The following is a 25,225-nucleotide window of genomic DNA, read 5'->3' on the forward strand; positions in this document are numbered from 1 at the left end:
ACAGAGAAGAATCAGTGTCACAGTTTGAGCAAAAACTGCAATCATTTGTTTGATATTCAGATAATTATTGCAGACTCCACCATGCAGTATCCACCTGCTAGGGTTTTTAAAGAGCCTTCAGTCTTCATCAGCAGGTAATCAGGTAAACAGCTTGTGATTTCATCCAATACACTTTCAGGTAGAGGCGGACGAAGTACTCAGATCCTTTACTTTAGTTGAAGTACCAGTACAACACTATGATACTGCAAGTAACATGCCTCCATTCTGAATCCTAGAGAAGTATTATCTGTCTCTCATGTAGTTAAAGAAACGGTAGTAAAAGTACTTCAGATATCAGTCACAGGAGATATTTCTGTGTCTTTACATTCATATATTGGTAACTTGTGGTACTTTTATCCAAATCCTTGTTCTACCACTGCAGATAACCTGGAACTAACAAGCATATCTCTCTTCTAGGCAAATATTTCCCATCAGCTCTCAGGGGCAAAACACCTCCCTGAGATTCTCTACCAAAATCACAATCTGTCAGGGTGCACTTTGAATCTTTGACCACTGTGTGGCGCTGTGGATCAAGTCAGGAAGTTCAAAACTGTTCAGTCACTGTTCAGTCACTGTTCAGTTGGGTCCATCAGGTGTCCGTCTTGGCTGCGGTTTTTGTTTTGCATGTATGGATTTCATGAGATTCCGGTTTCAGAACGATTTCAGAAACATTTGAGGTTTAGGAGGTTCTTGTGGAGAAATGTTAATAACAAATGTTGTAATAAAGTTTTTTTGGCACAATAAGAAAACATGCAATGTAAATATAGAAAAAAACAGATCTGCATTGTCCCAAAAAATTATGTAAGCTATAAAAAAACTATTTACTGCATTATATTATTCTGAATTGTCACCTGCCACCTGAATTTTGTGTTCCCCTTTTTCACCATAAATTGGTGCAGAAAATGTCTCCAGAATGCAGGAAATTAAGTGCTTAATGCTCAAAATCTTCCCCAGAATTATATATCATCAATGAATATTTCTTTGCTGCTAGTCTTGACCCCAGTATTCTGCATTGTCACATCTCTAATCTCCGCCCACACAAAGTGACGCCCTTGCACCAGCAGCATCGGGCTCAAACTAAGCGTATCTAATGTCCTGAGAGTGATTCCAGAAATTATGATTTATTTTTAGGGGAGTCTAAAACCAGATGTTCTGCAACCTTTCCTCAGAATGGATGTTTCGAACGCAGCGAGCTACGCTCAACTCAAGTTTGCAAAAGATAGAAACACAAACTACTTTAACCTGCACTGCTTAAATGAGACCTGTTATTCTGCTTTTCTGGCCCTATATTGTAGTTCTGTGACTCCTGCATGGCAGCTTTGCATGATTCAGAGTTCAAGTTTTCTTATACCGGCTCTTCATGTAGGCCCTCATTTCAGCCTCTGTCTGAAACAAGCTGTTGATGCTCCTGTCTCTTTAAGCCCCCCCCTCTCAAAGCCCACTGTCTTCTGATTGGCCAAGACCTGAAGCATGTTACCAGGCTGTTGTTGTTGCTGGGCGGAACAGGCAGACTGAGCGTTAGTGTGGGAGCAAATGACCATATATGGAACCGCGGCTCCGTCTGTCTCCGTGTGTCGTAGAACAGGCCGTTTTCATCTCGGGACGCCAAAGGTACCCTACACAGACCAGAAGTACTAGGTAGCTACGTTCGTGTTAAAGGTGTTGACGGCCCCCCGAAGCCCCCTACCCTCACCACAACCATCAGAAATGTTAGTACCTAAAGTCACTGACTTTATGCATGTCGACTAGCAGGCAGGGTTAGCCTCCTTTGTGTTGCTGGGACGTAGCAAACGGTGGCGTTTCAAATGGACGCCTTTAGCGTAAAATACTCACGCTTTCTGAACGCATCAGTTATGGCGCATTGAGATGAGGACGGGTTGCGCAGAACGGAGAACATCCAGAACAGGAGGAAATCTGAGGTTTTGGCTCACAGGGATTTCTCATAAATACTTTAACCTCATTATTTGAAGCTTTGGCCGTGTTCAGCATGAACATCTGACTTTGTAACATTAAGTCATTCAATGTGGAAAAGCGTAACAGGTCTCCTTTAATGCCACGCTAAAACAACCTAATGCTGCTGAGGTGGACGTTTGTCTGGCTGCTCTGTAATCTCAGCGTGATGTTCATAAAGTCAGCCTAACACTTGGTTGTGCGGTCGGTTATAGTTGACTAACGTATGTAAACTTGCCACAGTAGCAACACAGCGGTTACATAACCTTCGAAACAAGCCACAACTTCACCTCGCGTGTCCCTCACGGTTCTGCTCCAGCACTTAAACAAACAGCACTACACCTCTGATGGCTGCACTGACAGATTGATTATCGCTCACATTAGCTTTTCCCAGTCGTTATGTCTTTAATGAACTCCCATAAAGTCCCTGACTCGCTGTCCAAACTGAGATATGCGAGAGAACAAATACACAGTTTGTTCCTCAAACTGCCAGGAGCTGTGTACGTGTTTTCGTGTGGAAGAGGTCAGATGAAGCTGCAGACAAATATCCGTATTGTCAGGATGCAGCAGCGTGTCTGTCCTGGAGGAATAACAGAATATCAAGTGGTTATTATTTTTAATGTTTTGATTTTTGCTCCAAACTCTTGACAAACAAGACACAAGGCGTTTTATTTATGAGGCGGGTCGAGGCCTGAAGCCAGGACTCGTGTGGCTGCCGGGCGACGGTGGTTGATTTGGTGTGTGGCTTCAGATAAACACAGCGATCTGGGCACCAAAACATAAACACACACAAAGAGAGTTGATCAGTAAGACGGATTTAGAGAGCTGGGATGTGTGCAGACCAAAGGCGCATGGTTCATTCAGGTGTGTGAGTGTAGGCGGGAGACAGACCGGAGACCTCACATGAACCACTTCACGTGCACTTTCAGAACGCGTGTGTTGACTACTGTGGACGTAAAGTAATCTCACTTAGACATGAATTTGCGGCAGCACGTCTGCTGGTCCTCTCTCATAAAGAAGATGGTAAAGAAAGAGAACCAATCATGTAGCATGGGGTAAGACGCCCCCCCCCCAAGCTCAACGTCTATTTGCTGATGCATAAAATAATATTTTATAGGTTTTTTTGGAGGCCATGCTGTAGGGTAACACAAAGTGAAATAAATAGCTACAGTTGAGAAATTAATTTGTATTTAATCAAATGTAATTTTTTAGGGAGAAGGCATTTTTCCATATGGGGTAAGATGAACATGTCGTTCAATCTGAAAATTTTGCAAACTGGTGGAAAACGTTTTGAGATTGAAATCGCCCCTGATGTCTTGGAGTGGACGGAAATGACTGAAGCATCTTTTTACCGTAAGTGTTGTAATATAGGGGAAATTGCCTGGACACAGTGATTCTCAACATAGAAACAATTTGCGACAGGGCCCCTTGCTCTCAGCGCCCTTGGTTAAGACGTCTCCAGAGTATCCAAGACTTCATGAACACATAGTTTACCACGACCCTGTCTGATCTTTATCCGTGAATGTGTGTTTAATCATTGTCATTTGGAAGTCTCAGAGGTTTCACTTGTCTGATTGTTGAGCCAAAAGCATCAGTCATTCTGTTTTTCTTTCTTTCCCAATATTTTAATCTGTCGTAGCTTTCTCTGATTCAGTTCGTCATCGTCTCTTCTGTGTTCGATAGTTCGTGGCAGCCTGCGGTGGTCAGCAGTGCAAAGAGTTCAGACGTGATTATAGGAACAAGGCCAGAAGACGCTGAGATACATCAGACAGAGAGAGATTTCACACCTGCGCACACCTGGTGTTGTTCTTGGCCTTTTACTTAATCACATGTGTGGTTTGTGTGTGTGCTTCTCTGTTGTTGTGGTAACGGTTTGCCGACATGATGTGTGGAATGATAACACTAAGTGAACCTGGCAGAACGGAACGCCTTCACTCACTGTTTGGTTTTTCTTACATCTCTCATCGCACTGAAACTGCAGCGCCGCTAACGATATTCTGTTTACAAACGAGAGTCTTCATGCCACTTTCTACTTCTGCTCCTCTACAATACTGCAATACTACTGGGAATACTGCACTTTTCACTTCACAGCTTTAGTTACCAGTTCCTTTATTACTCAGCGATGTTTCCACATAAAACATATGAAAAGCTTATAAAATATGTTTTGCCAACTACCCAAACATTTTATACAAACGCAGCCTAAACGATCGCTCTGTTAATCAATTAGTCATCAATAGATCAATTAATCAGTTTGACTGTTGACTGGTCAAAACAAGCATTGCAGCATTCGGTTGGTTTGGGGTCTTTAAATGAGTTTCAGAGTTCCCTGGACATTTCCATGGTTCTCAACGTTCCACAGTGACGTTCAGAGGGTTCCAGGAATCCGTAGGATTGTTGTGAAGGCCCTAGAAATGCTGATGTGGTTTCCAGGGTCTTTAAGAAAGTCCAGTGGTTCTATAAAATGATCCAGGTGTCCTGAATTAGGTTCTATGTCTTCTCAACTGAGGTCTGTGGCTCATGAGAAGGTTTATGGGGTCTTCAAAGACAAGTCAGTGGTTGTACAGTGTCCAAGGAGCCTTGAAAGACGTTCTGGTGGTCTCTTGAGGAGGTTCCAGTCGTACATTAGGAGATTTTCCAGTAGCTCCAGAGTTAGCTTAAGAAGTTTGAGGACAACAGTGCTTGAGGTTCAGAGATACTTGGAGATGTTCTGGCGCTTCCTGGCTTATAAGAATGGGTTTATTAAGCCATTAAGAAATTTCAGTGGTTCTCCAAGTTCTAGGCCTTTAAAAGGGTTCCAGATAGCCTTAATGTTGGGGAAAAATCTTTGAGATAGTTTCAGAGATCCTTGAAGTGGATCTGGAGGTGCTAAAGAAGGGTTTAGAGATGACAATGAGCCTTCAAGATCTGGGTGGCCTTCCAAGGTTCTTTGGGGGGGAAGTGTTTGGAAGTGTCCCTTCTGAAGATGTTTGGGGCCCCTGGAGGAGGGTCCAGAGGTCCCTTAGGAGATATTTGGGGCTGATGAAGCTTTAAAAGTTGAAAGTGTTTTTAAGGACATTTAATGGGCTCCTGGGGGAGGTTCCAGGGGTTCTTGGAGACTTTCCAAAGCAGGGCATGTAGTAAATGTTACAGGACTGTGGTACAGGCCTGGATATGTACAGAGTGGAGTTAATGGCCGTGAGAAAACTTTGGCGGCACCACAGTGACCTGCATGAATAAACAACCTCCACTATGAGATACAGGGCGTCATTCCTCCGCAAACCTTCCCTTAAATCCTGTATAAATACAGGTCTGAAAAACATTAATACTCACATGCACGCACACACATACGTATGTGCTGTATATACAAATACATATACGTACGACCTGGCGCTGTCCCCACATGCATTCCTGATAAGTCCTGATTCCCAGTAAATCACCACTCTTAAACACTAATGTGCAAATGTGTTTACATTTACAATCCAGCACTCTCTCACACATTTGAAGCAGTTGACTGATTTGAAATGTGATACAGCAGATGAACAAATAAGGGTGGGACTGTGAGAACAGGCCGCCATTCACATCAACAGGCTTTTATTCTGAACTTTTGACAGTTTGGCTGGTTCCCAGTCCGCATTACTCAGCGTTGTTGTTCAGTGCTCAGTTACCGTTGTTGTTGTTGTTGTTGTGCAGCTAGCGTATCTTCCTGTTTGTGTTGTCCTCTAGTGTTTTAAAGCTCATCTAATCCATCACTGTTGTGGTTTTTGATGACGTCTTGTTTCGTGCTTCCATCTTGGTTGGAAGTCATTCTCTCTTCCTGTTGATCTGTTGTGATATTAAAGAGTTTTAATCCGGTACCACCTACCTCCCATGAGGCACTTTGCAGACCTCCAAATCTCAGTGAGAGTCTGGACCCTCTTCAAGGATCTCTGGAATCTTTGAAAGATTCCCTGAACCCCAGAAAACCCTAAAATATGCAAAGGTGCACCCGAAACATTCATTAAATCTCCAGAACCCTCTGTGTAACCACTGGAATCTCCACAAAAAGTCCAGTCAAGGTCACAAGGGGTCCTTACAGACAACACATAAGGACTAACATCAGACCTTTGGACCACTTTAACAGCCTTTGATAAACTTTTGAAGATGCTCAAACACAGAAACACTCAAGCACTGTCAAGGTTGCCTTTAATAACATCTGAACTCAGTGACTCCTTGGATCCCTTTCGAGCCCCAAAGACTCATAGAATCTCCTCAACGACCCCTCAGTGAAGAGTTGTAGTCAAAACCGCCCAAACCCAGACCAAGTCAAGACCGAGACCAGAGTTTATCGAGACCGAGACAAGACCGAGTCTTTTAGGGGCTGAGACCAACTCGAGACCAAGACCAGTTCCCCACATTACATGACACAGAATAAAATGTGGAGATCACAGGTACTTCTCAGATTTATCAGAAAGATCCACATACAAACACTAAGAGCTGAAATCAACGTTAGCATCTTTACTCAACTCTCCTGGGGGTAGTCGTTAACAGCAACAACACATTTTCATCATCAAAAAGTGGTCTTAAGACCGTTCTGGAATACTACAACAGTACCTCAGAGATCCCTGAATTTTGCGGAAGAGTCCCTGAAGCTTCAAGGATCTTTGAAACCCCCCACAAACTTATCAAGCATCTCTGAAATCTTCTCAAGGACGGCCCCTGACTCTTCTTCAAGAGCCCAAAACCCTGCTTTAGAACGCTGCCTTGAAACCTCCTCTGTGTCCCGAGAAACATCTTGTTAGAGACTTTTTTATGGTCAGCGTGGCCTCCTTAAAGACCCTCTAAATAATCCGTGGAACCTGTTCAAGGATGTCAAAACCTCCTGACATCTGTCCCGACCTCTGGACCCTCTTTTACACGAGAGTCTAGCCTTGTGCACATGGAACCCCTTCAAAGACTGTACCCTCATTACAAATCCCAGACAATGTTTCATACTTGGTGCATATTCCTAAATAAATTCAACCCAATCACCAGACACAGAATCTTCTACAATATTTGTGCATGACTACGGTCTGGTTGCTCAGGGAAAGAACGTGGTCATGGCAGGTGGACTATGGTTAGAGGTAAAGTTAGCATGCTAACGAGTTAGCCCTGGCCCGTCCCATCTCGTGATACAGCTTTTGTACCTTGAGTTGTGTGCAGCTCAGGCCTCCCCGGTAGTTTCAGCTGGGAGATGTGTACGCGCAGCGAGTTTCCTACGTTCTCAAACTCTTTTAGCTTTTTTAGGTCTGATAAATAAACGAAATAAAAGCACAAAATGTCAAGACCCGCTCGCCCCGGCTCTGGTTCTGGTGCTCATTCTGGACACAGTCAGCTAATTGGGCTGCTAAATTAGCTACATGGCTAACTAGCTAATGGCAGCTATGACCTGAAGTGTGATTTGCTTCCCCTCCATTTATTTGGAGTATGGATTCGACAGGTAGTCTGAGGTTTTACACATTGTACCTTTTAATTGTAGGTATTTGACAGGATGCTACGCGCCCCAACTTTATGCTTCACTACATAAAGAACTCGCTACTACCTGCATTCACACTAAACCTTTATATCAGATGTAAATATGAATGTAACTTGTTTTCAACAAGTTCAAAACCAGATAAATCCTGGGAAAGCCCCTGCAGCCTCCTCAAGCACCCTGACGTCTTGTCTTCGGTGACTCCTGAGAGCCTCTCAATGATCTGCGGAGAACCCTGATCAATAAAGTTGTAGCAGTGATTCACATCGACAGTTTCTTCTTCTGCTCTGCTCTGTAAATCATTACAGCCCCCTTTAGTGACGTCCACCTCTTCTACAGGTTTTGGACTTTGAACTCAACTATGTAAGTTTTCAAAAGAGAAACTTTTATATATTGATTTTCATTTACTATTTGAGACTTTGTCAGATCTGTCTGTGCTGATTGAACTTGGGAATGTAAGTTTTCAGAGAGAGAAAAATTAGCTCAGCTGCTGCGTCTTTGAGTTTGGCAAAGTGGAAACATGGACATAATCAAGTAATTATACGCAGCAGAGAAGTCATGTTTTCAAATTCCAACTAAAATATAGAGCCTTTTGTGGTAAACAAGAAAGGAGTAAAGAGTACCAAGGAAAGCCAAATCCAAGAAGAGATCTCATAGCGGTTTCTTTTATTTCTCCTCGACACAAATGAGCTGCTTTTAACACCAAGGTCAGACCGAAGACTTTTTTCTCCTACTTCTCAAATTCAGCTCAGGAGAAACAACCATATACAATCTCATTTATCTCTAATTCTGATCTAAACAAGAGCTCTCTAACTGAAGTCTGATCTAAGTCTCCTAAACATGTGACCACGAGGTCAGAGAACGAGCTCAAAGGGAACTCCTGGGATCTCAGGAATCTTCTCAAATATGTCTCGGTTCTCTCACGGTGACTTCAGGAGCAAATAACTCTATATTAAATTAAATTAGTGTATTTTAAGTCTCCAGAATGTGGATCAGAGAAAAAGCTCCCAGATGTCTTTGTTTTGTCTTAGGGGTGGAAAATAAAGTTATTTTACTCAAGTACTTTACTTAAGTCAAACGTTGAGGTACTTGCTCTTGAGTATTTTCTTTTTAGGAGGGTTTATACTTTTACTACCCAGACTTTCAAATCCTTATTGTAGTTATTGTTGATTATCTGTTGCAAGTTACTGAGAAAAATAATAAAATACATTTTGTTATTGAAAGTAATGCACTTTCAAATGTCATGTTTTACAATTTGTTAAGGTAGTCACAGCCAGGAACACTTTGAAATGATGTTTAGAGATGAATTCATTAAGGACAGAATGCACGCAAGAACTGAGATAAAACAATATCATACAGAATACAGAGTACATTTACTTTTGATACTTAAGTACATTCACTATTGAATACTTTTATACTTGTGAAGCATTTTGAGGACTTTAACGGTATTTTCCTCTCTTGAGAAAAGGAAAAGTTCACTATATTTAAAGACAATCAGCGGACGTGTCGTATTACTTTGAACAGCAGGACCGGGGTTCAAATCCAGCTCAGGGCCGGGGCCTCCAGCAAGGTTCTCCGAGCACAGACTGTAATGCAATGCAAACATCTCCCCAGTGCTCCTGACTGCTTTTTAGGAGCAATAATCAAGACATTAACGAACTCAACAAGATACAATGACGCGATGTGTTACTTCCATTTCTCCTATTTTAATCTCACTTCAGTATCCATTTGACTTACCTAAGTCTCAAATCTCTCCTCATCTCATGTCTGCTCCTAAGATCCACTTTGAAGTGATCTCAAAAAGATTTACAACTGAGATTTAAGTGCTCTGGGCTGACAATACCTGTGAATTAAGTTTAAATCTTCTTAACTTGGAATGGAAAGTAGTGCAAATGTAGTTAAGTTGTTTTAACTTGAGCTGTGAGTCAGAATAATGCAGTAAAGTCTGTGTATAATAAAGTCTGTGCTTTAGACTTGTTCAAAGTTGTTTCTTGCATTGAAAAATGTGTTTTAACTCGAAGTGTGAAGTTGAATCAAATGGAAAAAAAACAAGAACAAAGGAAGTCTTCAAGTTAAGTTACCTTGAAGTGTCTCAGTTATTCTGTCTTTGGAAAATGTATTAAATTCATATTTAATAAACGCATTAAATGAGGAGGGCACGAGGGAGGAAGCATTTTTATTTCTCTCCACTGAGAGGGAGTGGTGCACCGCTGCGACTCTGACCTGTCAAACTGTCTTTTAATGTGCGCGTGTGTGTGTGTGTGCACGTTGGCTGTCCGCATACACAAACACGCACGCACCTCCTCCTCCTCCTCCTTTATTTCCGTAATCTGGCTGGGTTGCGCGTGGAGGGAGAAGCAGAGACGGCTGAGTGTTTCCACAGGAAAGAGGAGGAGAAGAAGCGCGCGGTGCAGACTCACCTGGTCACAAGAATTTATTCGAGACAAACGTCCAAACGCGTCCCGGAGCAGCAGGTGGACTCCAAACTTAATTGGACACAAGAGTCCCGCCCGGGACAGGACTGGAAGTCCTCCCTTCGGTCCGCAGAGCAGGGACATGAACCCGTCCAGCTCTCGGGCAGCTACTGCCTTACGGACCGGCTGCTGATGAAGAGGATGAAGGTGCTTCCTCAGCTCCACGCGCTCCACCAGTGACCCGCGCCGGTCTAAGATGCCACCGGGCCCCGGCGCTCGGCACGCGGCTCGGATCGAGAATAACCCGGGATAGGCTAACAAATCACAAAAAGACACAAAACCGAACAAAAGAAGAAGTCCACCTCCTCGGGGAGTCACCCCGAACCGGGACGAACCGGGAGGGAGAACCCGGGGTCGGTGAGCGGTGCGCCGGGGAGCAGAGGCGCACTGAGACGCGCCAAGAGCCGCAGGGAGGAGAGAGGTAACCTGGGAGAGGCGGTTTGATAAGAAAAGGAAACTTTATTTTATCTGCATTGAATTTTGAATTAAAACTTTTTTAAAGTTTATTGGTTTTAGATCCAGTCCAGCATCAGCAGTGCTGAGAGCAGCAGCGGAACAAAAGGCATGAGAGTCCTGCGGCGACCACAGAATCTGATAAATGGTTTATTTCACTGTACCAATCATAACCGTCTGTCACAGAGAGCTGTTACTAAACTAAACTTCCAAACCTTACGTGTTACTTCCAGAACTTGTGATGGATCTCTGCTACAAATAAACTATCTTAGAAACTGTGGAACTAATCAGGAACAACTGCAGCACTAAAGCGAGGTCGTCTCTTATAGTCAAATATTGTCTTTGTGTCACAGACTCGCTGTTTCACCTTTAGCAGTTTTTTGAGATGCAAAAATACATAAAGAGTCTGACGTGCTGGAAACAGCTGGTTTCACTCATCGGATGTTCAGGTGAAATGAGATAGGAAAGCAAAATCCAGCATGAGATCTCATAGTTGTTTCCTTCTTTTCTCCTCGACACAAATTCATTTCTTTTAATACCAAGTTGAGACCAAAGACTTTTTTTCTCCAACTTCTCAAATTCATCTCAGGAGAAACAACCGTATAAAATCTCATTTATGTCTGACTCTGATCAAAACAAGAGATCTCTAGCTGATCTTAAATAAGTCTAATTTAAGTCTCCTGAACGTTGGACCATGAGATCAGAGAAAGAGCTCAAAGAAAACTCAGCTATGACTCCTGGGATCTCGTGATTCTTCTCAAATATGTCTCGGTTTTCTGATATTGGCCTCAGGAGCAACAACTCATCTCTGTCTGACTCTGATCAGAAGATGAGATCTCTACAGTATCTTAAATAAGCGTCATTTCAGTCTCCAGAATGTGGATCAGAAAAAAAGCTCCAAGATATTTCTCAGTTTTGTCTTAGTGACCGAACTTAGGGGTTATTTTACTTACGTCAAATATTGAGGTTGAGTATTTTCTTTTTATGGGGGTTTCAACTTTTACTCCCCTTAATTTCAAATCCTTATTGTATTTATTGTTAATTATCTGTTACAAGTTACTGAGAAAAGTAAAATACATTTTGACATTTCCAGTTTGTTAAGGTCACGCTAGTATAACTGGAACAGTCAATACTTTGACATGTTGTTTAGAGATTAATTCATTAAGGATCCAACGTCTATCTGTCATACAGAAGAAGCACTTTTACTCTTGATACTTAAGTACATTCACTATGGAATATTTTTATACCTTACTTGAGTAGAATTTTGAGAACTTTAATTGTGGATATGGCATTTCTCCTCTTTTAAGTAAAGGAAACTTGTACTCTATTTAAAGACAATAAGTCCTTCATTATTAATTTTAGCTGGAAGGCGCAGTGGCAGAGTTGTTGCCCTTTAAACAGCAGGAGGGGGTTCAGATCCAGCTCAGGGCTTCCAGCACGGTTCTCCAAGCACAATGTGATACAATCATGCTCACAAACATCTCCCCAGAGCTCCCAACGGCGTTTTAGGAGCAATAAGCAAGACATTAATGAACTCAAAAAGAGACAAAGATGAGATCTCATCTGTTACTTTCATTTCTCCTACTGTAATCTCAATTCTGTATCCATTTGTCTTACCCAAGTCTCAAAACCTCAATCTCTCTTCACCTCATCCTTTTCTCCTAAGGGGTTTGAGGAGCAACAGTTCAGATTGGAGTGATCTCAAAAAGATTTACTATTGAGATCTTAGTGTTTTCTCAAGAGTTAAAGAAAAGACCATTCCGAACAAAATAGTGTAGTGTGAAAAGATTTGATTATAAAATGCAGCCTTTTGGTGTTCTAACCAGATCCAGTACTCTCATGCTACTCACCTTCTGGAACCAGGGATTTTTTAAATCTTTGCTCCGCCCCTCCAAGTTATTTTAGAGATGATTTAATTTAAAGGACACTTGTAGCAACAACAACACGTCTGCTGATTGGCTGAGAATTTTTAAAGAGCCACCTGATAGATTCTCCAGTAATTAAAGTGAGAAAGTAAATAAAGTTCATCAGAGACACGACTTTATTTTCTTCTTTAGTTATTCTGCAGCTACAGAAATAATTAGGTCAAAGGTCAAACCATCATTCGTGGGTAGCAGGTGACCTCATGCTGAGAGCTGTCAATCAATCCATCAGGCGCTGTGCTCCTTCAGGTCCGCAGAGATGCTGCTCCCGCGGCTTCCGGTCCTGTCGGCGCTGCTCGTCCTGCTGCTGACCGCGGGACGCCGCAACGCGGCGGCCCTGCTCAGGGGCCCCGGAGCCCGAGCGGACGGACGTGCGGAGGGACTCAGCATGCTGGAGCTGGTGGGCCAGTACCCGAGGAGGGCAGAACTGTTGGGCGGAGTTAAAACCCCGGAGAGAGACAGCAGGTCACAGCAAGGACCGGGTCAGTACTGCAACTGGTACTACTACTACTACGCTACTACTACTGCAACTGGTACTACTACTACTAGGCTACTACTACTGCAACTGGTACTATTACTACTACGCTACTACTACTGCAACTGGTACTACTACTACTACGCTACTACTACTGCAACTGGTACTACTACTACTACGCTACTACTACTGCAACTGGTACTATTACTACTACGCTACTACTACTGCAACTGGTACTACTACTACTACGCTACTACTACTGCAACTGGTACTACTACTACTACGCTACTACTACTGCAACTGGTACTACTACTACTACGCTACTACTACTGCAACTGGTACTACTACTACTACGCTACTACTACTGCAACTGGTACTATTACTACTACGCTACTACTACTGCAACTGGTACTATTACTACTACGCTACTACCACTGCAACTGGTACTATTACTACTACGCTACTACTACTGCAACTGGTACTACTACTACTACGCTACTACTACTGCAACTGGTACTACTACTACTAGGCTACTACTACTGCAACTGGTACTACTACTACTACGCTACTACTACTGCAACTGGTACTACTACTACTACGCTACTACTACTGCAACTGGTACTACTACTACTACGCTACTACTACTGCAACTGGTACTACTACTACTACACTACTACCACTGCAACTGGTACTATTATTATTACGCTACTACTACTGCAACTGGTACTATTACTACTAGGCTACTACTACTGCAACTGGTACTATTACTACTACGCTACTACTACTGCAGCTGGTACTACTACTACTACGCTACTACTACTGCAACTGGTACTATTACTACTAGGCTACTACTACTGCAACTGGTACTATTACTACTACGCTAGTACTACTGCAACTGGTACTACTACGCTACTACTACTGCAACTGGTACTACTACTACTACGCTACTACTACTGCAACTGGTACTACTACTACTACGCTACTACTACTGCAACTGGTACTACTACTACTACGCTACTACTACTGCAACTGGTACTATTACTACTAGGCTACTACTATTGCAACTGGTACTACTACTACTACGCTACTACTACTGCAACTGGTACTACTACTACTACGCTACTACTACTGCAACTGGTACTATTACTACTAGGCTACTACTACTGCAACTGGTACTACTACTACTACGCTACTACTACTGCAACTGGTACTATTACTACTAGGATACTACTACTGCAACTGGTACTACTACTACTAGGATACTACTACTGCAAATGGTACTACTACTACTAGGATACTACTACTGCAACTGGTACTACTACTACTAGGCTACTACTACTGCAACTGGTACTATTACTACTAGGATACTACTACTGCAACTGGTACTACTACTACTACTACTACTGCAAATGGTACTACTACTACTAGGATACTACTACTGCAACTGGTACTACTACTACTACTACTCATGTGTCACCATGTTACGTCAGCATGTGATGTCACCATGTGATGTCACCATGTGACGTCAGCATGTGATGTCACCATGTGATGTCAGCATGTGACGTCAGCATGTGATGTCACCATGTGATGTCACCATGTGACGTCACCTCTCTGTGGTCTCTGGTTTCTGTTTGAACTTCTTATTCAACAAACTAAACAAATCACAACACGACAGCGGTGGAAGAAGGTTTTGCTTAAATACAAGTAGTAATACCACAGTGTAGTAATACTTTGTGTTGTCCTGCTTTCAAGACGAAAATATACTGCGTGCACTAAAGAAGACAGAGTTAGCTGTGAGTTGTCACGTTGTTTTGTTGAACTACTGCTTGAGCTTGTTGTGTGAAAACTTTATTTGGCTTTGGGTAAAGAACAGAACAGCTGTGTGAAGGACGACACAAACAGGAGCTCCGCTGGGTTCAAACAGGGTTACAAATACCTCAGAAATGCTGCAGCGCTGCGTCACGTGCGGCCTGTTTCTGAAGCCTCACTTGAGATCTTTTTTTGTTGTTTGGATGAGCGGGTGAAGAGGCCACTTTAACTCGCCGCTGCATTTACAGTCGGGTCCATTAGTGCAGTCGGCTGATGCCAAACCGTCGCAGGGTCTCTGGCCTGCTGTCGCGCCTCACTGTCCAAGCTCCTGCCTCACAAGACGCCTCCATCAGGGATCATAACCCAGAGGGCCGCAGACCGGATGTTCTGTACGGGGTCCTGTAGTGATCTGTGGCGGCTGCAGGTCTGGATTCAGGCAGCGGCGTCCGCTCGCTGCTGTCAACGTAATGCTGTGGTTTTATGGGCGAAAATCACAAGGAAAACATCTGAACGATGCTGATGCAGCAGCTGCTCACAGAATGTCATGAAGTCAAACAATATGTGTAAAATGTGAATATTGACAATTATCGTTCTTAATGATAAACGAAAATCACTCCAGCAGGACGGAGAAGATTACTTCTGTTTAATTAAAGTCGAGCTGCTCTGCTGATTTAAATATCTTTATTAATGTTCCTGTCGTTTACAGCTTTTAACAGAGAGCTGTAACTCAGTGGCCAGCAGGCTGCGGTTGTACTGGGCAGATCCAGGTGTGAATGTGATCAGGGCCTTCCTGCTAAAGACAGGCTTCCTCTCAGTGAAGCTCCCCTGAACAAATAAAGGTCAAAAAAGCACTAAGATCAGGAAGCAGCACGTCAATTTAATGACTTTCTATCTTCAAAATGTGACAGTTTTTTCATATAAATCAGTATTTCATTAGAGATTACAGTTGTCCTCAGTCACTTTGGTGCATTTCTCAGCTGGTCATCTTGTGCACATCACATGTAAAAGCGTAACTGTGAATCCTGTCCAAACCTTTGCAATGTGTAACTCTGGGCTGTTGAAACTGGTCCGTACAGAAAAGTGCAGCCTGGTGCATTTTCAATCATTGTCATCCAAACCTTAGCCGTAGTTTACAAATAGTTTAGCAAATGTTAAGGATGATTCTAGAAAGGTACCAAAGAGAGAAACTGTAAGAATGTTGAGAAGCTGCAGAGCTGCAGTCTCTATTCATTCAGCTGACACTGTCTCTCTCCTGCCATTCACCGCTCTTGTGCCGCTCTTCGAGTAATTGCACATTTGTTTCAAACGTTCTAAATCTGCGGCACTGAAAACATCATTACCTGATCCTGCGGCTGTGGCTTGTGCCAAACCTGGTATAAGACCTAGTTTTCCATAAAAACACGGGACGTTTCAGCATCACATGATCAACCAACACTGCAAAACATAGCAGAAATAAAACAGTGCATGAAGGTTTGTCCTGCAGTAAGAGCTCAGGTTCATCTTTCAGGAACCAGGCGCTTCGTTCTGCCTGAGAATCTTCAAGTTTTCTTCAGTGATGCAGCGACAGATGTCGTACGTCCACGAGTTCACTGCTAACTGCTGAATCTGCTTCTCTTAATGAGCAAGTTTGGCTAAAAGCAAAGAAACATAGACGTAAAAACACGGCAGCTTTTTCCAGAGCTTTTGAAGCACATCATACAGTCTTCATCTGGAGGTCCAGTCAGCTCAGTAGATCTGTTGTCATTAAGGTCTTTCTTATCCTCACTGCTACTGACTGATATTTCCTTTTTATTCCAGACAGTCTCCTCCGAGATCCACGACACAAGGAGAAGTTCCTCAACTACCTGACAGGTATGAACGGCGTCAGACTGTAGAGGTGGAGGCAGATCTTTACGACCTAGAAAGGAAGGGGAGGAGTTAAATGAGAGACTCCTGTGAATCAGCTCTGAGGGACAAGAAGGAGATCCACTCGTCTGTCTGTCCAAGTTATAAACCTGCAGTTCGGCGTTACGTTTCTCCATGTGATGAAAACACCACAGGAGGCGGCGAAGAAGACGAGCGGTAGCTTGGAAACAATTCACGTTCCAAAATATTTCCAAAAATCTGCTTCGCAAGTGTTTTATAAGAAAGTATGTTAGACCTCAAGGACTCACAGAGTTTTAACAGAAGGAAGTAAAACATTACATCTAGCATCTTTCCATCGACCTTCTGTCTCTTTTAGAAATGATTTTTAAATATAATTACTAGTTCACGAGGCTCTGAATGGTTTAACACCTCCTGCTGCGTCCGACACTACAGCGTCAGCTCAGCCAGAGACGTCTGATCTGACCAGAAACATCCGTCTAGTTTATTTACATTCTTATTATGCATTCCTGTTCCTGCACCTGGATTATTGTATTTTCTTGTTTTCATCGACACTTTTATTGTTTATTATTATCAATATTATTCACAAGAAAACCTGTAACTCCGTCACTCACTGGCTTTTCTCGACAGCAGCATCACATGAGCTGGGCCACGGAAACTGCAGCTCAAAACTTACTGTTGTCAGGCCGCTTTTTCAGAGGTCAAGCTGTCTTTTCACTTCAAGTCAGCAGGATTTATAAAAGTACTGAATGTAAAATTAAAACCTGTAGTTTGTAGAAAAAAAGGCGCTCATGATTAGAAGACGCCGACGTTCAGAGTTGGTGGGAGACGTACTCAGATCCTTTGAGTAAGACTATATTTAACTAAAAGTACAAAAGTATCAGCATCAAAACATACTCAAAGTACCAAAAATAAAAGTACCAATTCTGCAGAACAGCAGATTTCAGAATAATATACATTGGATTATAATTATTGATGCATTAATGTGGAGTCTAATTGAAGTACTTTATATACTGCTGAGTACCTTAATCAATACTAATATATCATTTCATTTCTTAGTTGGTTTTTATTTTGGATAATAATCTGAATATACAAAGTAACTGTAGGAAAATAAATAAATGCAGTGGTGTAAAAAGTACAAAGTGCATGCAATGGAAATACTCAAGTGCAGTACCTTTAAATTGTACTTAAGTACAGAGTACATGTGGTTAGTTGCGTTCTACCAGTGCTTAAGTAAAAGTACACAAGTATTATGTACTACTATTCAGTTTTTATCACTAATGAATTCATGTAAAAGCACTTTAATGTTTTAGTTTGTCAATGTGGAGCCAATATACTTTGTATTCTACTTTATAGAGTAGTACTGTAGTACTGTATCAAATCATTAGTTATTGTTAGTCTAATGTAAAATGTAATACTTCCGCCTGAGGTGAAGGAGAGTAGAAATGGAGTTACGACCTGACTAAAGTACAAGTAGTACCTTAAAACTGTGCTAAAGAATCTGTGAGGCTTAAATGCGAGATGCTAAAAAAAGAGTCCAGTATTGTAAAGTGTGTTTGACTCTGTCCTCAGGTCCCCTCTACTTCAGCCCGAAGTGCAGAAGACAGTTCCACAGACTGTACCACAACACGAGGGAGTGCACGGTGCCCGCCCGTGAGCGCACGCACACACACACACACACACACACGCACACACACGCACACACACACACACACACACACACGCACACACACACGCACGCACTGTGGCGTGTTATCAGCGTAATCGTGTCAGAACAGCAGCAGCTCTTGTGATCTTAAATCATGCATGGCGCTCTGTGTTTATCTTGGACAGCGTGAGCGTGTGTGTGAACAAAAATGTGTGTGTGTGTTTACAACAAGTCTCATCATGTCTCTGATCTCAATCGAACTCCTGCAGCAACACGACACAGTGACAACACTGGAGGGAATCGAACCGACGGCCAGCTGGCATGGAGGAAGCTATTACGACTAAGGTCGTTACAGACCAGCCGCTCCTAAACACCATCTGAGAGCTGCGCTATAGACGTTTTGTTTTAACGTTCGGCAGCTGTGGATCCACACAGGCTGGATGTTCGAGGGCTTCAGCAGCTGTCTGCTGTCAGCAGCAGCCGCCATGTACGACCGACACGATGTTGCTTATACCCATGAGAACTGAGCGATATGCAGAGTATGGTGAAGATCTGCTGGAAGCCGCTGGTCCAAGATTATGTATTCGATTGCCCCCTGTGATTATTGAAGTTACCGTAAAACTTCAGTTAACAGCCGCCTGCCCCGTTTACTGGCCTGCTGTGGGAACACCTTCTGAGAAATAAACGCAGGTCTCCATTAAACACCTGTCTGGTTTTTATAGAAGTTCTTTGGATGTATAAAACCTCTTAAACCCTGCGGGGTCGCCGCTTTAGCTGCTTCTAAGCTGCTCAGATCGTTAATACAAATATTACTGTTCAGTTCATTTAACAGAAACAACGAGCCCCAGAGTCTGATTCTTATAGATTTACCTGTGTAACCTGCCCGGTACAAGAGATGAGGGCGAAAAGGTCCGACTCTCGTTACTCTGAAGCGCTCGTTAAAGCTTGATTCATACTCCTGCGTACGGTCTCTGTGCAGTAGCGCTACGGCGTCCACCGTGCTGACTTTTGCCGGCCGAGCAGGCTAACTTCCGGTTTAGCGCTCCGCTAACGTGAAAGGGGGTAATATTGTACACGTGCGGCTGGTGTAGCCTTTTCAAATGTTATTGACTGAATGGATCACATTCTGATAGCGAAACGAGTCATTTCGCTCGGGTTGTGACGCTCAAATATATTGATCCACAGCTGCTGTTTTGGCCGCTAGTAAAAGTTACTTCAAAGCACGCGGCGCTTCCTGTCGGCTCCGAGGCATTGCGAGGCTAACATTTTTGAGGAGGTGCACGTCAGGCTACGGCGTAGGGTAGGGGGCTACGTAGAGGCTACGCCGTCGATTAGACACAGAAGTAAAACACTTTAGTCTGAATGCGTCCGTTCCTTGAATATTTATCTTCCTTTAGGGTCCACCGATCAAAAGAATCAAAACAGCTTTTTATAGCTGTGAATCCTGTCAGGTGAAGTCCGTCGCTCTCTGCCCGCTAACTTCTCTCGCCCTGCACCCTGCTGTTGTTTTCGTTACACTGCTGCCTTCAAAATAAAAGCGCATAAGCCGCCTAGATCAAATGATTGATTTGTATTTAATATCATTTTTATACAAGTAATATTCTGTTTGAAATGTTTAACTGTTTCATAGTAGTTTCAGTTTTGTGCAAAAGGAATTAAAGGCCTGTCCCAATCAAAGGCGGGGCCAGTTAAGTGATTTTAACATATAAAAGGCTATTAATCAAAGTTTTATGCTAATGAATTGTTAAAATGTGTGTGTGTGTGCGTGATCTGAAGGTGAAAGTTACAGAAGCTGTGACGTTTACATAAATGTGACCGTTTGTTGGCTGATGTTTGTTGTAAGTGCAGTATTTATACACAGGATTCAACTACCTGGTGTGTGTTTGGAACGTGAGGCAAGACGTGTGCAGTGAGTTTAATCTGAAAAAGACCTTTAGTCAAAGTGTTTAAACAGTATTAATTTGCCGCATTGCATTGTAATAACTGTTGAATTAGTTTTATTGCCTGTGCATTTCCTGCTACAACAAGCCAGGTGGGACATTTTCCAGTGATTTACTTAAAGTCAGGGAGGTTTTGCTGAAAGCTAGCAGTTTCCCCCTGCTGCCAGTCTTTGTGCTAAGCTAGGCTAAACACACTCCAGCAGTAGATTGAGTCTGCCACCCACAGATCAACATGCTGTGTTGTTTTCGCCTTCTGCAGATTATAAACGATGTGCTCGTCTGCTGACTCGACTGGCCAACGGCCCTCGCTGTGCCGAGCGGTAAACAGACTGAGAGACGGTAAGGAACTCCGACACTTGTGTACACAGACCAAAATATACGTCTTAAACACGGCGCCGTCATGTCCACTTTATCATGAACACTGCTGAAATGTATTCCTCCTGTGGACGCATAAATCGAACTCCTGAACCACAGAGAGGAAACAGCAGGGGCCTGAAGTAAAGAGGTCAAAGGTCAGAACGGGTAGAACAAATTTTACTGCTGAATGAAGGGAAGATATTCCAAACAGGAACTTTATCAGCTTCAGGCCGAAACGTCTACAACCTACTTTGACGTCAGGGTTGTTCTTTCTTAGAGGCATAAAACATTAAATGTTTTGTGTTCTTGTCCGTCTGCTGTTGCATCACACTGCAGAGAACCGACCCAGCGTTTGTTCCTGAAAGAGTATTATCACTATCTGACATCACTCAGACTGCAGTGTACCGCTGCCGGCGAGCAGCAGCTCCAGCGGAGACCATAGAAGAAGAGCATAAACAGTTACAACACAATGTGATGATTGTTCCGTCAGAAAGTACAACCCACATTCCTGACAGAGACTAAATGACCAGGCAGAACCACAGAGTCTGAACAATCTCAAGAAACAGGTCTAGAAAACCTGTGGAACAGTTACCAGATCCCCATCAGGCCCATCAGGCAGGATTTGCACCCTAATGGGAGCCCTTGCTGTAGAACATAAGAGTCTGTAAAACCTGGTCAACAGGTTCTACCCAATCTATAGAACCTGCAGTACCTAGAGTGAAAATAACCTGTTCATTGTAGAGTCCATAAAACCAGGTTAGTAGATCCTGTAGAACATATACGTAGTCTGTAGAACATCTTAAACCCAATGTCAGTAGATCCTTTGGGGCTAAAGTATGTAGAAACCGTAGATCGTAGACTGTAGAACCTGTAAATCTTAGACTGTAGAACCTTTAGATCTTAGACTGTAGAACCTGTATATCGTAGACTGTATAACCTGTAGATCTCAGAATGTAGAATCTGTAGATCTTAGACTGTAGAACCTGTATATCGTAGACTGTATAACCTGTAGATCTCAGAATGTAGAACCTGTAGATCTTAGACTGTAGAACCTGTAGATCTCAGAATGTAGAACCTGTAGATCTTAGACTGTATAACCTGTAGATCTCAGAAAGTAGAAGCTGTAGATCTTAGACTGTATAACCTGTAGATCTCAGAAAGTAGAAGCTGTAGATCTTAGACTGTAGAACCTGTAAATCTTAGACTGTAGAACCTGTAGATCTTAGACTGTAGAACACGTAGGTCTTAGACTGTAGAACCTGTAGATCTTAGATTGTAGAACCTGTAAATCTTAGACTGTAGAACACGTAGGTCTTAGACTGTAGAACCTGTAGATTTTAGACTGTAGAACCTGTAGATCTCAGAATGTAGAACCTGTAGATTTTAGACTGTAGAACCTGTAGATCTCAGAATGTAGAACCTGTAGATTTTAGACTGTAGAACCTGTAGATCTCAGACTGTAGAACCTGTAAATCTTAGAGTGTAGATCACGTAGGTCTTAGACTGTAGAACCTGTAGATCTCAGAATGTAGAACCTGTAGTGTCTAAAGACAGTAGAACATGTACAACATAGTTTCAGTATAATGTGGAACTTGTACAACCTACTGTACAAGCTGTAGAACCTGTATCTGTTCAAACTGTAAGGTTAAAAGTCTATATAACCAGTAGAACCAAGAGAACCTGAGTCTGTGGAAATTGTAGACTCTGTAACATCTGTGGAACCTGTAGTTTTTAATTCTGTAGAGCATGCAGAGACAGTGAAACTACAGAGAGTTTATAAAACCATAGAAGAGACAATAGAACCAGTAGGATGTGGACTTGGACAAGTGTGTAGAACTGAGAGTCTTGTAGAACATGTGGAACTTAGTCTGTAATGTATAGATTTATAGAGCCTGTACAACCTGAAATTGATTTAAAACTGTGACTTACAGAACCCACAGAGCCTTTAGAGTCATGGGAAATGTAGTACCCAGTGCTTCTAGATCTTGACCCATATGAGGGACTAGTCAAAATCTCTCAGTTCTTTCCTGGTTCCGACGCTCATTAGTCCCTGGTAGAAAGTGCAGTACTAATTCACTGGAGCACTACAAAGAGGGGGTTCTCTCATCATTGTTTTTGTTTCTCTTCACTCTCTTTGAGTTATAACTGTTATTGCCGCAGCTCCTCTCCTCCTCTTCTTGGCTCGCTTCTGTTCTGTCACAGCTCCTGATTTAAATCCGCCGTACGTTAAATATCTGCCAGGGAAGCATCCAGAGCAGCAAACACTCCTCTGCACCCTGAACACGAGCGCGTGCGACGTTTACAGTTCAAGATGCTCAAGATGAAGCTTCTCCTCACGTCCATGTAATGTTTTAACCTGGAAACCTGCTCTGAAAGCGCTGGCTCGGTTGTGTTTCATTCAACAAGTCCTCCAACCTAAATGACAACATATTTTCTCCATGGCTCCCATAACGACACATAAACACGTGGATAATGTTATGAAATGGTCACACTTTGGTTCGGTTTAGGAACCAAAACCACTGGGTTAGGTTTATTATTAGACTTTAATACTAAGACTCAAATACTGTTCTTCGAGTCCAGAGTTTGACCCTCCCCACCACCCCATCCCGCCTCCTCACGGTAACTCTCCGTCCATTTATAATACGTCACCTCTTCCGCCTTTGCTTCTGTCGTACGGCCACTGGAGGTCGCTGCCAGAATAAACGTAAACATGGGTCGTGATAACGGGCTGAACAAACGGCCATAATGTCCTTTTTCTGGTGAGGACAGTCTTGATTCAGCGAAAGGTTGCTTTGCTTTATCGTCTCTTCTTTTCTCTCGTTGTTGCAGCTTCATGGATGGGAAGTGTTGCCAGGACAAGGAGGAGGCTGACGGGCGACCAACTGACAAGCGGAAGACGTTCTCCAGCCAATAGAAACCACTCTGAGGCGCCGCTGCTCTCCATCCTGCACTGGTCTGTGTTCTGTCGACAGAAATCCTTTAACATCTCAATCGACTTTCCTAAACGAACCGTGGCCCTGCACCACCGGGCTCGACTCGACTCAGCTCGCCACCGACGGAAGAATTAGCTCCACCAACCGCAGTGGATGGAAACAAACACCCCTTTCCATTTTCTTTTGACCGAACATCTGGATGCACACTTATGAAACATGGTCTGGATATAAGTCTGATTTCAGGCTTCAGTCTAGTGGAACCTTATTTGACTCATCTTCAACCCACTCCACTTAATCCCACACACTTGAGCTCAGCTTCACTGATTTAAATCCTCTTCTCACTACTCAACGCTGTTTTACTTGACTCTACTTTAAATCCCCCTCTTTCCGCTGCCACTCAAGCCTCCACTGGACTCCTCTGCTATTCATCTACCATCCTGTCACCTCAGCTGTTCTCTGCTGTGTTCTCCTGGACCCCCGCTGACTGGACTCTAGTTCTCCTGATGATTCTACCGGTTTCTCATGGAGCCGAGTGGATCGCAGCTTTAAAATCAAGGAAAAACATCCTACTTGATCTGGAAACTAACGCAGGTCTCAACATCTTTCGAAAGTCTTTTTCTTGTTCTCGCAGGACATCAGTGTTTCGTTTTTTGTGTTATTTTGGACGATGAAACTTTGAGGAACTAAACGGACAAATCCTCTGCTCGCACATTTGCTAATTAACAAGCTGCAGTTGCCTTTTGTTCGGTCGTCCAGTGCGACAGAAAACCCTGAGATGCTGAATGTGTTTCATGTTACATGATGCATAATAACAACAGTGACTATAATATTCCAGTGTATTTATATTGTTTAAGCTGCCGCCCCGTGTGCAATATGTACATACTGAAGATGAATAAAGACACGCATTTATTATATATTTTCCCCAAATTCAGACTTTTTATTTAGCGGTTTCTTTACTGTGTAGCTGTTGAGTCCACGCCTCTGCTGGAAATGGGGAAATTCTGAGAGATCTTTATTGATATTACATGTGTTCATACTGCGAAATTCTGTCGGAGCAATCTCATCTCTAATCAGCAGCTTAGAGTAACAAATAAAGAGGTCATTGGACTTAAGCCACGATCTTACTAATTAGCTAAAAATGTTACTTAAATATAAACTTAAATATGAGAATAAAAATATATATATTGGGGGCAGTAAGACGGTGAAGACAGAAGTTATCGTTATGTTGTGAGTCGTGTGTCTGTGTGTAGATGTGTGCACGGGAGGGCTACCTGGCCGTGGTGGAGTTGTGCTTTTCGCAGCCTGTCCACAGTGTTCGTGGGTTCTGATGGGGTTCGTGTCTACCTGAGGGGAGCCTGGTGAAGGAGCGGTTTCCAGGGTGTGAAGAGTCCTGCTGGATGTTCGGCAGCTTTGGGATCCTCTCCTCTTGGAACACTTTCTGCTGTGCAGCGGTGGAAGCTGATCAGCAGTCTCTGGGGAAGCTTGTTGCGTCTCAGTCTCTGCTGGGCTCCCTTGTCGATGTGGGCTGTGGGACTCTCTCCACCTCCTCTCCATTGATGCACAAACCTATTAGGATTTCTAGTTTGTTTGTTTTTTTCTTGTTCTTGGTCCTCGCACCAGGTGGTTCGCGTCTGGACCTCCTCTCCGCAGGCAGTTTCATTGTTGTCGGTTATGGTTGTGTCATCTTCAGATTTATTGAGAGTCTCGGGATGGTGGGTGGAGCTGCAGTCGTGTGTGAACAGAGAGCGACGGGCTGGAAGCCGGTGCTGAGAGTGGTGCTGGAGGAGCAGTGCTGGCCAAGCCTGACATGCTGGGGTCTGTTAGTTAGAAAGTCTTTGATCCAGTGACAAAGACTGGCTCCCAGACCTAGTGTTTGCAGTTTGGTGACCAGATGT

At 43.2% G+C, this 25,225-nt stretch overlaps 2 protein-coding genes across 3 annotated transcripts in view; one reads left to right on the top strand and one right to left on the bottom strand.

Moving 5' to 3' along the window:
• Positions 1-25,225, bottom strand: part of LOC119916213 (NLR family CARD domain-containing protein 3-like) — a 795,320-nt gene that overhangs the window by 321,987 nt on the left and 448,108 nt on the right.
• On the top strand, positions 9,770-24,244 carry LOC119914680 (ALK and LTK ligand 2-like). Of its 2 annotated transcripts, XM_038734244.1 has the most exons (6): positions 9,770-10,351; positions 12,555-12,787; positions 16,387-16,440; positions 18,025-18,105; positions 20,300-20,379; positions 23,227-24,244. In XM_038734244.1, exons 2-5 carry the CDS (start codon positions 12,565-12,567, stop codon positions 20,362-20,364), a joined length of 423 nt encoding a protein of 140 aa, XP_038590172.1. In that variant the 5' UTR covers positions 9,770-10,351; positions 12,555-12,564; the 3' UTR covers positions 20,365-20,379; positions 23,227-24,244. The 2 variants fall into 2 exon arrangements, with proteins under 2 accessions (XP_038590172.1, XP_038590099.1); XM_038734171.1 differs by lacking the exon at positions 9,770-10,351 and having other exon boundaries at positions 11,375-12,787.

This window comes from Micropterus salmoides, unplaced genomic scaffold, assembly GCF_014851395.1.
Source record: "Micropterus salmoides isolate LMB-PRFRI ecotype aquatic unplaced genomic scaffold, ASM1485139v1 Ms_hic_scaffold_1, whole genome shotgun sequence".
Classification (NCBI taxonomy): domain Eukaryota; kingdom Metazoa; phylum Chordata; class Actinopteri; order Centrarchiformes; family Centrarchidae; genus Micropterus; species Micropterus salmoides.

Excerpts from the sequence above, each read along its gene's own strand:
- LOC119914680 (XM_038734244.1), top strand. The coding sequence starts at position 12,565 with ATGCTGCTCCCGCGGCTTCCGGTCCTGTCGGCGCTGCTCGTCCTGCTG. Across the intron at positions 12,788-16,386 it reads CAGGTCACAGCAAGGACCGG|ACAGTCTCCTCCGAGATCCA; the intron begins GTCAGTACTGCA and ends TTTTTATTCCAG. Across the intron at positions 18,106-20,299 it reads GGAGTGCACGGTGCCCGCCC|ATTATAAACGATGTGCTCGT; the intron begins GTGAGCGCACGC and ends CGCCTTCTGCAG.